Source organism: Dermacentor variabilis, chromosome 1, assembly GCF_050947875.1.
Source record: "Dermacentor variabilis isolate Ectoservices chromosome 1, ASM5094787v1, whole genome shotgun sequence".
NCBI classification, from domain to species: Eukaryota; Metazoa; Arthropoda; class Arachnida; order Ixodida; family Ixodidae; genus Dermacentor; species Dermacentor variabilis.
The window spans coordinates 263,838,685-263,855,123 of NC_134568.1; the positions used below are offsets into that span (position 1 = coordinate 263,838,685).

Here is a 16,439-nt window from a genome sequence, read left to right on the forward strand (position 1 = left end):
TCAACACCAGCGTTCACTGTTCACACGGAAACACACGCTCATGCAGGTGCGCGCATGAAGTACTTGCAAAACGGATAAAAGAGCTCATCAATATTGCACTACATTTCTGCCGCCTGATGGCGCTGCACTAGTTCGTCATGTTTGACGGCAGCAGGACCAGGAAAAATCCCAATAGAGCTTATCAAACAGCTGGGTGCAAAGAGCAAGGCACAGCTTGGATTGGGTGGCGATAAGTCATGGTGTGCCTTATATATAAAGGCAAAAATGATAGGGATAAGAAGAGCGCATGCGGGCTAGTTACAATAACTGTTGGTGATATGCAGAAAAGCAATGTAAGCCATAAAATCAAGGCTGTAAAATTAGGTGCAGAAAAATGATAGTTTGGGGGAACTACAGAATGGGTTCGGGCCAAGTAGGTGCCTAGAGTATAATATCTTTCCACTAACTCAGTGAATAGAGATTTTGTATAATCTACCTTTATGGATAGCATTTATAGATATTAAGGGAGCCTACGACAAAGTAGAAAGATAATTGCAATATTTTCAAGCACGAGGGCATAGATGACGATTTCGTGGAGCTGCTGATAAAAATATATGGAGACATCCGAGTACAAATCGCACGAAATGGCCGGAAATGCACAGAACTAGTGAAAATTCTCCGCGGACTCGAGCAAGAATTCTCTCTGTCTACGTTGTAGTTCACGCCTAATGTTAAGGGCATAGAAAGATGACTGAAAAATAGTGAATTAGGTATTGATTTATCTTATATTCCTAATGGTCAAAGGGGGCTACAGAGGGTACCTGGGCTAATGTATGTGGACGATGTTGTGCTGCTAGTGTACAGAGACTTGAGAATACGTATGGTAATGAAGCAACATATCTATGCCTTAACTTTAGTACAGAAAAATTGGGAATTACGATTTTTAATGAAGAGACGAGTAATGACGTTGTATAAAGTCAACAACATGTAATACCTATGGTCAAGCAATATGCTCGTATATAGGTGTATACATACAGAGGAAAGACCTGCTCTAACATCCTCCAAAATGATCTGAGGATGAAAGGGAATCGAAATGCAGCTACAGTGGAACATAGAGCGTTTCTTTGCTACAGTAAATAGGGAATTTGGAATTCCATGTTCCATATGGAATATGGAATACGCAATACGCAGTAGTGCGAGTAATTTGGAAAGGAGTAATGGTACCAGCGCTAGCGTTCGCAAATACCATTCTGTGCTTACAATCAGCGATCTTGTCGGGGTTGGAAGCCAGTCAAAGATCGGTGGCCCGCTTGGGATTGGGGGACCATGGTAAAACCACAAATGAGGCAATGCAGTTTGACATGGGTTGGGCCTCTTTTGAAGTCAGAGAAGCGCCTAGCAAAATCAGTTTTCAAGAAAGACTCGGGAACAGTGATGAAAATTAATGGGCGGCTATAGTGCACAACTATCTGTACTTCAGAAGCGTGGATATGGAATGGAGGGAGCGGTAAAAAAAGTTGGCAACCATCTACAGGCTTACTGAAGGTGTAGCTAGACAATCCTGGGTCATCAAAAATAAAGTGAGAGAAACAGATATTGTAAATTGGATGCAAAGGATGGAAACTCAAAGAAGAAGTTCACAGAGATTGACAAGTATACGGCGAGAAAAAAATCGGGAGAGAAAATCTGTACGATAACACAACGCCTTGCTATTTGAGGCCCGAGCTGGCTGTCGGAGAACAAAAATATAAAGGAGTAAATATTTGCAACAAGATGAGGCATGTGTCTGCTGCAGCCAAAATCCGAAGAGAAAGAGAGAGACAAAAGGGGAGAAAAGACAGGGAGGTTAGCCAGTGTAAGTACCTGCTGGCTACCCTGTGCTGGAGAAAGGGGTAAAGGGAATGAAAGGAGAAAGAAGAAGAAAAAATAAACTGAGGAAAATTCACACAGTAACGCGATGCTACGCGCTACAACATTCAAAGACGGTCGCACAATTCACAAGCCCTTAAAAACTTCAGCAAAGCCCTTAAGACCTTGAGTGCCGAAACCCGTCTGGACCATCCGAAGACTACTCAGCACATCCTAATGGAATGCGAAGGTATTCACCCAATGAGACCCGTAGGTAACGTAAACCTTCCAGAAACGCTTCAACTTAATGTAGATGGAAACATTAACCGGTCAGCAGTCGAAGTAAGCAGGAGACGTTAAAGTATTGGTCGAAAAAAAAATTATGCAGTTGCAACGCACATGTTAGAATCTAGGTGATCCGAAGCTTAGTACAATGTTTGTGCGTGCGTTTATTGATGTTCGCGCTTACGTTTTTGCAGATGCTTACAGAATGAGTGCATGGGGTTGTCTGAGTAGACTCTTTGTTTCTGACTGACGTGTTGTGTAGATGTTTATTTTACATCTTGACGCTGAAGGAGAATACTTGACTCTTGGCGAGGTACGATGTCCTCGTTTGTGTGCAAGTATGCGTTTGCGTTTCTCGGCATGAACTTTTACGTGCCTGTTCAGCGAGACGCCTCTTCCCGGCGTCCACTTCCTCGGCAGTTAGAATGTGCTTCGGTCTCGTGACACGCACCCGCTACTAAACCCTCGCTCACAGTGCATGCGCAGACGCAGCCGTTCTGGGTGATCACGGGACTCACTAGGCGAGGAAATAATGACGAATGCCATACCCCGGCGAAGAGGTAAAGAAAGCTTCGCCTTAGTACATATAAGTCGTCACACCCCTTGCGCCACAATGGTACATTCATTCCGGGCGATCGGCCGAGCACGTACCCAGTGGCACATATACCTACAGGGCCGAAGTTGTCATTTAAGGCTTCCATATGCCCCTTGTGTCTCACACATGCCCAACCCAGCGGAGTAAGTTGTATACTTGGAAGACAGCAACCAGCACATACCAAGTTTCCCAAGTTTTATATATATATATATATATATATATATATATATATATATATATATATATATATATATATATATATATATATATATATATATATATATATATATATATATATATATATATATAACGAACTCCAAACCCAAGGGGAAGAGATTTCACTTTAAAAAGCAGAGAATAGATTGATAGAGTCGGAGTCGACACATACATGGGTAACTGTGCAATATAGACGTAAAGGCTTGTATGACTAGGGAAAGAAATCAAGGAGAGATGGACAAAATGCTAGACTGCAATTGATGTATACAGGATGTCCCAGCTAGCTTTAGTCAGAGCACGACAGAAGCCCGCGAATGCACGCAAAGTACCTCAAGCGGCCAGTCGCGCGGCAATTTTGCGTGCATTCGCGGGCTTCTTTCACGTTCAGAAAAACACTTTTATGTAGCACGTATTGAGCAACAGAAAGCTCTATCGGGATATTTTCATGGCGCTCTACAATTTTTTTCATTGACCCATTTAATCTAATTATAACAGTTGAGCATTTGATCAATTAATTAAGTCTAACTATCCAATTAGGCGGAACGAAAAAAATAATAATTTGAGTATCTCCAAGCGACGGCAAACAACATTACCTTGGTTTTGACCAGCTATACGTGGCGTTCGCATATTTTATACTCTGGCTAAAGTTAGTTGGGACACCCTGTATAATACCTTATTAGCTCAAGCAGGGTAGGTGACTATTTGTTACTGCCTCGTTTTGAAGGAGATGCCAATAGAAATAATTCATTCTTCTTCTGCTTCTTCTTCATCATCATCATCATGCACTGTAGCTCACAAGAAGTGCATAGCGGGGCGTCCAGTGCTCGGCTCCTCCTTGCTCGATCGAATGACCTTTGCAGCACTGTTTACTGTTGGAAGAGGCCGTGGCAACATTCACTGCACTACAAACAATAATACGTGGCGGCCCGTCAATTTGACTGTTTCCTTCGTAGCATCCCCGTGCCAACGTATTGCACAATTCGAGAGTGTCAACAACGCATTGAGGGCGAAGAAGGCAGGTAAAGCATGAACCACGGTATTTCCTCTATTGTAGAACAAAAAGAAGATAGGAGAGGAGTGCACGATGGAGGAGGCGCGGGGGGGATGCCTTCGCTTACAGTGGCGAATACAGGTGAAGGGTGTGGAAAGGTTTATAAATCAGAAAAGGATATTTACTGCGCATTGTGATGTTTATCCTTGTGAACTGGAAAAGAAAGAAAGAAAGAAGAAAGACGTCGGCGACCTGCATTCGCCGGACTTCGCTTTCGAAACTCGTGCTGAGCGTGAGGGTGTTTGTGCGCAAGCAATGCTCGGTTCCGCTGCCAAGCCGTTGCGCGATCAATATCAGAAGCGCGCCTCCTTCTGTGCGACAAGAGCGCGGTATAGGGGCTCCCCCGCCGCGCTGGAAATTGCGGTGTTTACAGCGAGAGAGCTGGCGCTGTCCTATATTCTGGCCTTTTATCGCCAGCGATCGCCGCGTACACGCGGGGACCACAAACAAACGAAAAACAAGTTGACTAGCTAAACCGCCGCCGACGGCTGCCCAAACGTTCGGGCTTTACGCTCAAAGTATACTTCTTATTTCAAGGCGGGTCATCGTTTTTAATAGGTCGAAGTTGTTACGGCAGCCACCGTGCGTGCGACCACAGCCCCTAGCGCGAATGTAGGACGCGGTGCTCGAGAACCAAGTCGTAGCAACAAGGGGGCCTTTCCGGTGGTATAGCACATAGGCTCACGTAACAGCTCTATCAGTGGTCTCTCGGTACGGCACACGCGCCACCCCTTCCATAACTGGGGCCTGCAGCGCTGCGGCGAGTTGCTTGGAAAGAGAAGAATAAAAATAAACGAAGAAGGCACGAAGGGGTGCTTAACCTCAATTCCTTTTCGGCGCATATCTACGCGCATATCCCCTCGTGATGCCGCAGCGGCCAATGCGAGCAGCAGGTTAGCGATTGCTCGAGGCGACGAGAACGTGCTTTCAGAAGGCGGCTGGGCGGGCTTCCTTTCGGGAGGCGCGATGCCGAAGAACTTGCGTCCGCGAGAGGGGGCTGCTTTGTGGCCGCACGCTCGCCCAGAACATGACTGGCCCGCTCGAAAACCGCTCTCGAAAGAACAACTCTGTACTGTGGGCCTGGCATTTTTCAGACCAACACGATATGTTCCCCCTCCCCCCTACGTTATGTAAATTTGATTTATTCGTGTCGTCCTTGCGGGTGTGCGGATTATACGAGCATATATCATTCACTTTTTATCTTACACATTGTTTTCTGGCATTGGGAAACACTAGACAAAAAAAAAATTAGCACGCTTTCAAGATTCTTTACAGTAGTTTCTGAAGATGGTTGCTTACTTACCGTCGAGTTACCCGTTAAACTGTTTGCTAACGAAATTCAATTTGATTGAATTAGAAAATCTTAATATATATCGGCTCTGTAAAGCAATTAAAGATGCGCCCAAGAAAATTACTATTTTTACGTTAGCTAACATAAAGGTTGCCATGCATGTTTATGACACACGAGGGTGTGGCCGTTGGTTTTTGCCCAAGTCCAGGGCCAGTTATGGCAAACAGATGCTCTCCAAGGTAATTACTCGGACCTTAAATGATCTTAATGACATTGGTATATACTTATAATGTGCAGCTTTTTCAGATATGAAAAAAGAAATAGAATAAGTATTTTTCTGTCAACATATTACGAATGTTTCATCATTGTGTGTTTCTCTTTGCGCGAACTTTCACACAAGTGTCTGTCAGGGTCTACTGTCCAGTAGAACATATACGTTATAACGACAGTTACGCTTATTGCATCATTTTCTAATTCATGAGCATCGTTAGTATTCTTCATTTTGTACCCTATGATTACGTTTATTTTTTCTCTTATTCCTTGTAATCATTGTCCTATATTTCGGCAGTGATTAAGTATACTACATTTGTTTTCTCTTACTGTTGCGGAGTCAAGCTGTTTTAATGCAGCTTTGTCTCATCACTGGTCATGTGCCATAGATGAAAATAAAGACAAATTCAAAATTCAGATATATGCCGGACTGACCCTTTTGTGAGCAGAGTTGCTATTGAGCAACAACTAGGAAATTTCTTTTTTTTTTCTTCCCTTTCTTCTCTCGTCATGATGTAAGTGGTGCAAAATTTTGCGCCATCTCTTCGCTTAAACAGCGAAACAAGATATGTTATCGTTTCAAGGACGACGTGAGTTCACACAACAAGCTCGCTTGCTTATATACCTCTCTCGCGGCCAAGATCATTCACGTTGTTTCTTTGACGAACGCGAACCCGCCGTGGTTGCTCAGTGGCTATGGTGTTGGGCTGCTGAGCACGAGGTCGCGGGATCGAATCCCGGCCACGGCGGCCGCATTTCGATGGGGGCGAAATGCGAAAACACCCGTGTGCTTAGATTTAGGTGCACGTTAAAGAACCCCAGGTGGTCAAAATTTCCGGAGTCCTCCACTACGGCGTGCCTCATAATCAGAAAGTGGTTTTGGCACGTAAAACCCCAAATATTATTATTATTTGACGAACGCGAGAGGTAGTAGAGCAACAACATTTTATGTAACCTCTCATAAGTTACCCCAGGAAAAGTGGGACAATACAAGGCAGCGTGCAACTCAAGATAATTTCTTTTTCTGCTCGCGAGTCACCCGCAACGTCAGTAAGCTGCACCTGCCGGTCCGCCGAAATTATTTTATTTGAAGGCTTGGTTTATAAATCGCCTAGACAGCTTTACGGCGCACTACATTCGGTTGGTGCTTCGACAATAGTTTAAGACGCGCGTTAAAGATGCTCTTGATGCATGCATTCAGGATTTAAAAAGCGACCAGTTGAACGTTTACAATTTTTTTTATGGCAATTGTTGTAATAATACGACGATTTGTAGTTTATTTCGATTCCAAGCCGATTGCTTAGTGTGACGTTAACTGTGCGCGCGTGGATGAGCCGTCACTCTCTCGTTCCCATGCGTTAAGGTATACGAGTTCAAGGAGATTAAGTTGCGCTTTTTTTTTTTTCCAGGTGCTGTCGTGGATCTGCAAAAACGGAGCCGAGGCCCTATCCAAGCATTTTTTTGTGGCAGATTCACTTTCAGCCATTCAAGATCAGGAGTACGAGTTCGAGAAGTTCTACTTCCTCGCTATGGTAAGTGAGCATGCCCTAACTTCCCCGCTGTCCTCCGCTAAGGGTATTTGGATCGGAGGTGATCTCACCGCTGCCAACCAGATGTTTGGATCCGACTGCTGGTACGATCTGTTGGGAACTCGGCGCTGACGCCCGTGGTTGTACCTGGGTCGCAAGCCCCAAGGGTAGCGTTGGCCTGGCGGCCTGGGGTACAACTGCAAGCATCCGGAGGTCCCGGCAAAGCATGAGTCGACTGGTAACAACGAAACAACTTGTTTATTTTAACATCGCAAAGAGTTGGCGGTCAGGTTTGACCGAAGTAGAGAGACGGGAGAGCACTTCACTCAACGGAAGAAATCGGAGCCCTCTTCTGGCGTCCGGGGGCAGCTGTTTTTATACTCTCGCAGTTGAGGGCAAGAAGGAACCCCTCAAAAGACGAGCACGTGAATGTACAATGGGCTAATGGTGACGCACACTGTCGTAGCGATGCCGTAGCACCATGTCGTGGCGCTGCGCACGATCTCGTAGCACCTGGTCGTGGCGCTGCGCAGCACACTGTCGTGGCGCTGCGCAGCATACTGTCGTGGCGCTGCGCAGCACACTGTCGTGGCGCTGCCGGTCGGACACAATGACTGTAACGAGAAGATGGTCCCTGCTTTGGCATCGCCTGTTTCGGGCACAATGACTGGAACGAGATCCCTGCTTTGGCATCGCCTGTTTCGGGCCCAATAACTGGAAGGAGATCCCTGCTTTGGCCTCGCCTGTTTCGGGCACAATGACTGGAACGAAATCCCTAGGCGGTCGCATCGCCGCAGACGCGCCTGGAAACACCTGGCGATGAGTGTTGCGGTGACGACGATCGGGCCAAAATGTCTGCCGCCCCGCCGCAGTTGGCGCCGGCAAAACCACGTGTCGCAGGCGAAACGCAACAGACCGCCCCGCCGGGGGAAGGAGATCCCGATGGACAGGGGACTGCATCCGCTGTCCGGAGGGATGTCGCTCGATGATGCTCATAACCGAAGTCGGGCGTCCCTCGACGTTTCTTGAGCGCAGCGCACAGAGAAGGCCTCGTTCTCTCGTTCAGGTTCGCACGGGACACTGCAAAGTGACTTCGGGAGAGTTCACATTTTTGTTCTCGTTCCCGGCAAGCGTTAGAACTACGCTGAAAACTCAACCGCTCAGTCAGCAAGCACGGCACAACCCTCACTAAGCCCTGCCAGGCTCTTTCCCCTTTTTATACCACTGCCTAGTTCCTTACAGTAGTCTAGCATCACTCAGAACGCGTCCACAAATTGAAAAATTGCACTAGAAAGCATATCATCACTTTGAAACACTAAACAAAAGCAATATGTTAAAAAAAATCCTGCCTCAGGAAGAAAAACATCAGTAACAAACAATTTTGAGGCTGATTCCTACGTTAGGGGCTTCGACTTAAGCCATCGGCGTTACCGTTGAGACTCCCCTTTTTGTAACGCACCTCAAAGGAATATTGTTGTAAAGCGAGGCTCCAGCGCAGGAGGCGGCCATTTTTGGGAGAGATGGTCTGCAGCCATTGGAGAGGGCAGTGATCTGTCTCAATGATAAACCTCGAGCCGGCTAGATAGCATGACAATTTCTGAACGGCCCACACGAGACATGCACACTCTTTCTCGGTGGCGCTATACGCCTGCTCACGACTGGTCAGCTTACGACTAGCATACAGGACGGGGTGTTCTACTTCTCCATTTTCCCGTTGGCACAGTACAACGCCCATGCCTCGCTCACTAGCATCGCACTGAACAATGAACCCTTTTGTATAGTCTGGCGATCGTAGCACAGGCTGGCTTGTTAGGGCACTCTTTAGGGCGCTAAAAGCTCTTTCCTTTGTCTCGTCCCAGACGACTGTTTGAGGCTCTGTCTTTCTTAGAGCATCCGTCAGGGGAGCCGCGATATCAGAGTACCTAGGGATGTACCTCTGATAGTAGCCGGCGACACCCAAGAACGACCGAATATCGGTCTTTGTGCGCGGTTGCGGAAAGTCTCGCACAGCGGCCACTTTTATTTCAGAGGGGCGGCGACGACCCTGACCAATCACGTGACCGAGGTAGACAACCTCGGCCTGTGCTAACTGGCACTTAGGAGCCTTTACTGTCAAGCCTGCTTCGCGCAGGCGGGTTAGCACTGCCCGCAAGTGTGTCATATGCTCAGACCAGGATGCGGAGAATATCGCTACGTCGTCTAGATACGGTAAAGCGAATTCTTGCTGTCCCCGCAACACTTTATCCATGAGACTTGAAAAACAGTATGGCGCGTTCTTCAAACCAAAACTCAACACTTTAGGACGGAATGTTCCCATTGGTGAAATGAACGCCGCATACCTACTAGCCTCTTCTGTAAGTGGAACCTGCCAATAACCCCTGACAAGATCTAGGGTGGAAATAAACTGAGCGCTACTAACTTTCTCAAGGCGCTCCTCGATGTTAGGGATCGGATAAATTTGATCCTTAGTGATGGAATTAAGCCTGCGGTAGTCGACGCAAGGACGAGGTTCCTTGCCCGGTACCTCAACTAAAATCAAAGGGGAGGTATAATCACTCTCACCTGCCTCAATAACACCGAGCTGTAGCATTTTCTTTACCTCAGCCTCCATAATATCGCTCTGGCGGGGTGACACCCGATACGCCTTGGATCGTACTGGCTCTGTGGAGGTAAGTTCTATATCATGAGTAAGTACAGAAGTCCTACCAGGCCTCTCAGAGAACAGACCTTGAAACTCTTGTAATAGCTGGTGTAGTTCGGTTTTCTGCTCAGGCGACAGCGGTGCTTTACTGATAAGGTCACTAATGACTTGACCGGTGTCTTCCCTGTTCGTCACTGAGCCTAGTCCCGGAAGCTCGACCGGAAGCTCTTCAGGAACGTTTACCATCATGCACACCACTGCTTCCCTTTGTCTATAAGGTTTGAGCAGATTACAGTGGTAAACTTGCTGTGCTTTCCGCTTTCCTGGCAGACTTACCACGTAGTTAACGTCCGACAGTTTCTGAACAATTCGCGCTGGGCCCTCCCACTGCACGTCTAGTTTGTTGTTTAGCGATGTGCGCAATATCATGACCTCATCGCCAACCTCAAAACGACGGGCCCTGGCTGTCCGATCATAATAAACCTTGGCCCTCTGCTGGGCCTTTGTCATTGCTTCACCTGACAACTCCTGTGCCCTTCTTAAGCGTTCGAGGAGCTTAAGCACGTACTCCACCACGACTGGGTCGTCGCCCCTACCTTCCCATGATTCTCGAAGCATGCGAAGCGGAGATCGAAGCGAGCGACCGTACACCAGTTCAGCTGGCGAAAACCCCGTAGCCGCATGCGGCGCGGTCCTTAAAGCAAACATCACCCCAGGCAGACACAGCTCCCAGTCAGTTTGATGTTCAAAACACAAGGCTCTCAACACGCGCTTCATGACGGAGTGGAGCTTCTCAACGGAATTCGACTGTGGGTGGTACACTGAGCTGTGTAGCAGCTTTACCCCACACCTTTCGAGAAAAGTTGTCGTCAAAGCGCTAGTAAACACTGTGCCCTGATCTGATTGAATTTCTGCAGGAAAACCAACTCGCGCAAATATGGACAGTAGTGCATTAACTATCTCAACTGAGCTGAGTTCTTTAAGCGGCACTGCTTCAGGGAACTTTGTCGCTGGGCAGATCACAGTCAAAATGTGTCTGTACCCCGTGGCTGTTACCGGCAGAGGTCCCACTGTATCAATAACGAGCCGTCTAAAAGGCTCCGTAATGATAGGTACCAATTTCAACGGCGCCCTCGATTTGTCCCCTGGTTTGCCCACCCGCTGACAAGTGTCACATGTCCTCACGAAATGGTCTGCGTCCCGAAAACACCCTGGCCAATAGTACTCTTGCAAGAGACGGTCCTTAGTTTTCTTAACTCCTAGGTGTCCGGACCACGAACCCCCATGTGACAAGCGCAACAGATCCTGACGATAGCATTGAGGCACGACCAGCTGATCGAACTCCACTCCTCGGCGGTCTAGATACTTCCGGTACAGGACTCCACCTCTTTCCACAAAACGCGCAGTTTTCCTGGCGATACCTTCTTTGACATTGCAGCGCACGTTTTCCAGGCTGCCATCCTTTTTTTGCTCGGCTATCAAAGCCGTCCGGCTGACTTTTAGCAACCTATCAAGTCCGTCTGACGTAGGCGCGATGAGCAAATCAGTAGATAGCTCTTCTATCTTTCCCGCGTCGGGATTTTCCTCTCCAGTATCTGGCGCCTTTAACGTTACAGACTCAAGTTTATTCTGTTCGGGCGTGCTCTGAATATCAGCTTGCTGCGCCTCTGACCCTTTTTCGTTGTTTGATAACGTCGGCCCCGCAACTACCGCCTTTGCAGCGAGCTCCCGAACCTTCGATCTGGTTAAGGCCTGAACACTAGCTTCACCAAACAAAAGCCCCTTCTCGCGCAGGAGGTGATCGGACCTGTTTGAAAATAGGTACGGGTACTGGGGTGGCAGCATAGATGACACTGCCGCCTCCGTCTCAAGCGCTCCGAAAGGTCCTTCAATAAGCACTTTTGCTACCGGCAGACACACGCTATGAGCTTCCACGGCTTGCTTGATCCACGCGCACTCGCCCGTGAACATATGGGGTTCTACGTAAGACGGGTGAACTACATCCATCGTAGCTGCGGAATCGCGAAGCACTCGGCACTCTTTCCCGTTTACGAGGAGGTCTCGCATGTAAGGCTCAAGAAGCTTCATGTTCTCGTCAGTGCTGCCTATTGAAAAAAACACAACTTTTGGTGTTGTTTCCGGACACTGCGCCGAAAAGTGACCCGGCTTCTGGCACGTATAACAAACGCCCGCTCGCCTCATCTCGAACCGCTTTCTGCGTTTGGCTGCCGCCGTCTCTTTACGTTTGGTCGGACTGCTTTCGCTCGCATCCGCACTACGCGTGTCCCCTTTTAATCTCATGGGTGTGAACTTCGGCCTCTCAAACTTCGAGCCAAATTCACCCCTTTGACCGTCCCTAGCTCCGCGAGCTCGACGCGTCACAAACTCCTCGGCTAGCTCAGCGGCTCTAGCCACCGTACTCACGTCTGGCCTATCCAAGACCCAGTATCGCACGTTCTCCGGTAACCGACTATAAAACTGTTCTAGCCCGAAACACTGCAGAACTTTATCGTGGTCACCAAACGCTTTTTCTTCTTTGAGCCACTCCTGCATGTTCGACATAAGCCTATACGCAAACTCTGTATATGACTCACTTTTGCCTTTCTCATTTTCCCGAAACTTCCGACGGAACGCTTCCGCAGACAGCCGGTACTTTTTTAGCAGACTCGATTTTACTTTGTCGAAATCCTCTGCTTCCTCTCTATCCAAGCGAGCGACTACGTCGGCCGCCTCGCCGGGTAACAAAGTGAGCAAGCGCTGTGGCCACGTTTCCCGAGAGAACCCCTGCTTCTCGCACGTTCGCTCAAAGTTAACCAGGAACAAACCAATGTCCTCTCCAAGCTTAAACGGCCGCATCAGGTCAGTCATTTTGAACAATACGCGTTCTCCTGCACCGTGTGCCTGACTTCCATTACGAGCGCGTTCCATCTCTACCTCGAGACGCTTCATTTCCAAAGCGTGTTCGCGCTCTTCTTTTTCTTTCTGCTCTTTAAGTTCGCGCTCCTGTCTTTTTGACCTCTCCTCAATAGTCTCAAGGCATTCCGACAGCTCGTCATCCTCAGCCTCTAACTCAAGAATAGCCGTTATCAGTTCCGGTTTTCTTAGTTTGTCTGAGACATCCAGACCCAACTCTCTTGCAAGCTCCAACAATTTCGGTTTGCGCAACGACTTCAAATCCATGGCTGCTCTGAATGCTGCTTTCTCTACTGCTTACTATTGTCTTGCCGCAAACTAACCCGGCAGCAACGACAACCACAATTACCAGCTCTGTTTCTGACACTAACAAAAAGCCTGGCAAAGCTCAGTAGAAGAAAGTCCCGCACTCACCAAACCTCGCAGGCAGGAATTCCGCGCAGTCGTTCCGCTGCAGGCAACCAGTCGTCACACAGGGCTCGTTGCACTGCTCCCGGATCGACGTTGAGCTGCTCAGCATACTGTCAACTGCATCTCTTTGCTGCTGGCCTCCGTTGTCGTGATCTCGCCGCTGGCAGACAGTTGTTTGAAGTCGTAGGCGATCTCACCGCTGGCAACCAGATATTTGGATCGGAGGTGATCTCACCGCTGCCAACCAGATGTTTGGATCCGACTGCTGGTACGATCTGTTGGGAACTCGGCGCTGACGCCCGTGGTTGTACCTGGGTCGCAAGCCCCAAGGGTAGCGTTGGCCTGGCGGCCTGGGGTACAACTGCAAGCATCCGGAGGTCCCGGCAAAGCATGAGTCGACTGGTAACAACGAAACAACTTGTTTATTTTAACATCGCAAAGAGTTGGCGGTCAGGTTTGACCGAAGTAGAGAGACGGGAGAGCACTTCACTCAACGGAAGAAATCGGAGCCCTCTTCTGGCGTCCGGGGGCAGCTGTTTTTATACTCTCGCAGTTGAGGGCAAGAAGGAACCCCTCAAAAGACGAGCACGTGAATGTACAATGGGCTAATGGTGACGCACACTGTCGTAGCGATGCCGTAGCACCATGTCGTGGCGCTGCGCACGATCTCGTAGCACCTGGTCGTGGCGCTGCGCAGCACACTGTCGTGGCGCTGCGCAGCATACTGTCGTGGCGCTGCGCAGCACACTGTCGTGGCGCTGCCGGTCGGACACAATGACTGTAACGAGAAGATGGTCCCTGCTTTGGCATCGCCTGTTTCGGGCACAATGACTGGAACGAGATCCCTGCTTTGGCATCGCCTGTTTCGGGCCCAATAACTGGAAGGAGATCCCTGCTTTGGCCTCGCCTGTTTCGGGCACAATGACTGGAACGAAATCCCTAGGCGGTCGCATCGCCGCAGACGCGCCTGGAAACACCTGGCGATGAGTGTTGCGGTGACGACGATCGGGCCAAAATGTCTGCCGCCCCGCCGCAGTTGGCGCCGGCAAAACCACGTGTCGCAGGCGAAACGCAACAAGGGTCTCAATCGACGATCGAGCATGTCGAAAGCAATTTTACAAGTACTAATGCTCGAAATGGCGTTCTGTCATATAGGAGTTACAGGTGTGCATCGACATCTTCGTATCACTGGCGTCGAATTGTTGCTCAGCTCCAGAGAAAAAAAAAACGAACACAAAAAAATCAAGATGTGCATCGTCATCGCAGCTTGACACACAGCGCGTTTAACGACGCCACTGGTCGTCGCTGTGTGCATGCCGCTTGGCAAGCATCGCCTCGGACATACGCGTGCAAATGCTGCGACGCGCCGTTTGGTTAATGAAGCGGTAGCCACCTAATTCTTCGGGCGGCCAAATGGTTCGGGTCACGCTGCCAATCCATCATGCCGACGAGTGGGCGCTTATCCGTGGCCGTAAAGCCCGTGTACGCGCTCCTGCGGTCGGCCGTATATTACGCGCTGGCGATTAAAGGGAGGTGGGGGGGGCGCATTAAAGAAACAATAATAAAAAAAAAAAAAGCTCCAGGCAAGGAGGAGGGCCCGCCGCGCACTCTGCGCACGTGGCGCGGACGGAAGGAAATAATTGGTTTTCGCGGCGGCGGTGACTGCAGGCGCCAAAGGCGCGACAAGCCGTCCTTGGGGTTCCCGCGCGGGGTGCGTCCGGGTTAAATAAACCACTATCAATTAACGCGCCGCGTGCGCTCCCCTCCTCCTCTTTACTATCAGAGCGGAAGCACGCGCGTCCGGAATGGGAAACCTTGCCATTGACAAGGTCCGCCGGCCCCCCCCCCCCCCCCCCCCCTTCCAATATCGGGGCCGGCGTGGATGGCGCACTGCCGTCGGAAGCCCACATGGGCCCGTGGCGTACGCCCTTAGGTCCAGCTGGCGTGGGCACTCGCAGCGACGCGTGGGCAGCGAGCGGCCGATCAAATTCCTCGGTCGCTTAGCCGCCGCCGGCGAGTGTCGTGCGAACGAGCGGCCAGAACGAGTGGACGAGCGACGAAAAGGTTCGCGGAAACTGGGCCAGTTAGGCGGCCCGCCCAGGCGCGTCGCTGTACCGCAAGCAGGCTGGTCGTTAGGTGCGGTCAGATCAGCGGTGACCCAACGTGGCGTGCCTTAGGCAGTTTCGCAAGCGCTTGATGAGCGCCGCAATTTGTAGACGCCCTTCTGTTGATGACCTGTGATTAAGCGAAGACCTTTTGACAGCGCCTGGGTTGTACTTTTGCGGAAAGATGGTTAAGCGGGCTAGTTGTTTCACATTCAGCATTACAAGTTTTTAAAGCGCACCAAAAAAACGGAAGACGTTCCTCTGTCTTCTGTCTTTTCGTGACGCGCTTTAAAAGGTTTTCGTAATGGTTGTTGATGTGGCCACGCGAACAAATGATTTCGCTGATCTGCGGCTCGCTTTTGTTTATTGAAACTCGCGTGGCATATATACCGCCGTACATTTCCTCAAAGTATGTATACATACTTTGTATGCATGTATGCATTTTCCTTTCTTTTATTCTTGTTCAACACTCCATGGTTGCGTTGATGTTTCCGCGTTTTATCAAAGACTCTATAACCAAGACTGTCGAATTGGTCTATAATGGAAGGACCAAGCGGCGATCGGTCTGCTCTACTTTTTCTTTTCTTTCTTCTTCTCCCGTAGTATGACCCTCTCCATCGCGTACAGTGTGACACAGGCGAGAAAGCAGCGATAAACTGCGCGTCGCGGCTTTCCTCGCGTAACAGAACCGCCACATCGAGAACGGCGAAAGGGAGATGCATAAGTGGCGTCTCAATTCGCAGTTGGCGCTTGACCCATGCGCGCTCTGCTGGCGACTATACACAGCAGGCGCTGTGCGTCTGTGTGCGTGAACCACTGCTCAGTTCTACGCGGGCACGTCCGGTTCATGCGGCGCCCGATTTGCATGATTCCGGGTGAAAGTCCCCGTTCCGGGCGAGCGTGAGGTGAGAGAAGGCAAGGAGCCAGCTTGCGCACGGCAGAACAAAATAAACTGCGAGCAGGATGCGACCTTGCTCTCCCACGCAACGCGGCTCTCGCCCGCACAGAGCCCCCCCTGCTCCCCAACCTGCGCGTTCGCCGTCCGCCGCTGACGAAGTGTGCGGGGGAGGGGGCGGCGCAGCGCGCTTAGTATGCGAGCGGCCTGCCGTTCACGACAGAGCACGCTCACGTTCCGAGATCGGCCCCGAAAGCAGTTTCATTCATTACGACTTGCGGGGAAATTGCCGAATGCACAGCGCACACGGGCAACAATCTGCGCCCTCTCACTAGACGCGCGGGTCATCTCTCTTCCGCCGTTTTGGGGCGACTGCGCAAGGTTGAAAGGTTGCGCGGGGCGGGAGGGAA

At 49.8% G+C, this 16,439-nt stretch overlaps 1 protein-coding gene across 5 annotated transcripts in view; it reads left to right on the top strand.

Moving 5' to 3' along the window:
* LOC142563788 (uncharacterized) overlaps window positions 1-16,439 on the top strand; it is a 702,312-nt gene that overhangs the window by 578,231 nt on the left and 107,642 nt on the right. For all 5 annotated transcript variants that reach the window (XM_075674427.1, XM_075674407.1, XM_075674415.1 and 2 more), the window contains one exon: window positions 6,945-7,067. In XM_075674427.1, the coding sequence (XP_075530542.1) occupies window positions 6,945-7,067 (123 nt within the window). The remainder of the gene's footprint in view (window positions 1-6,944; window positions 7,068-16,439) is intronic.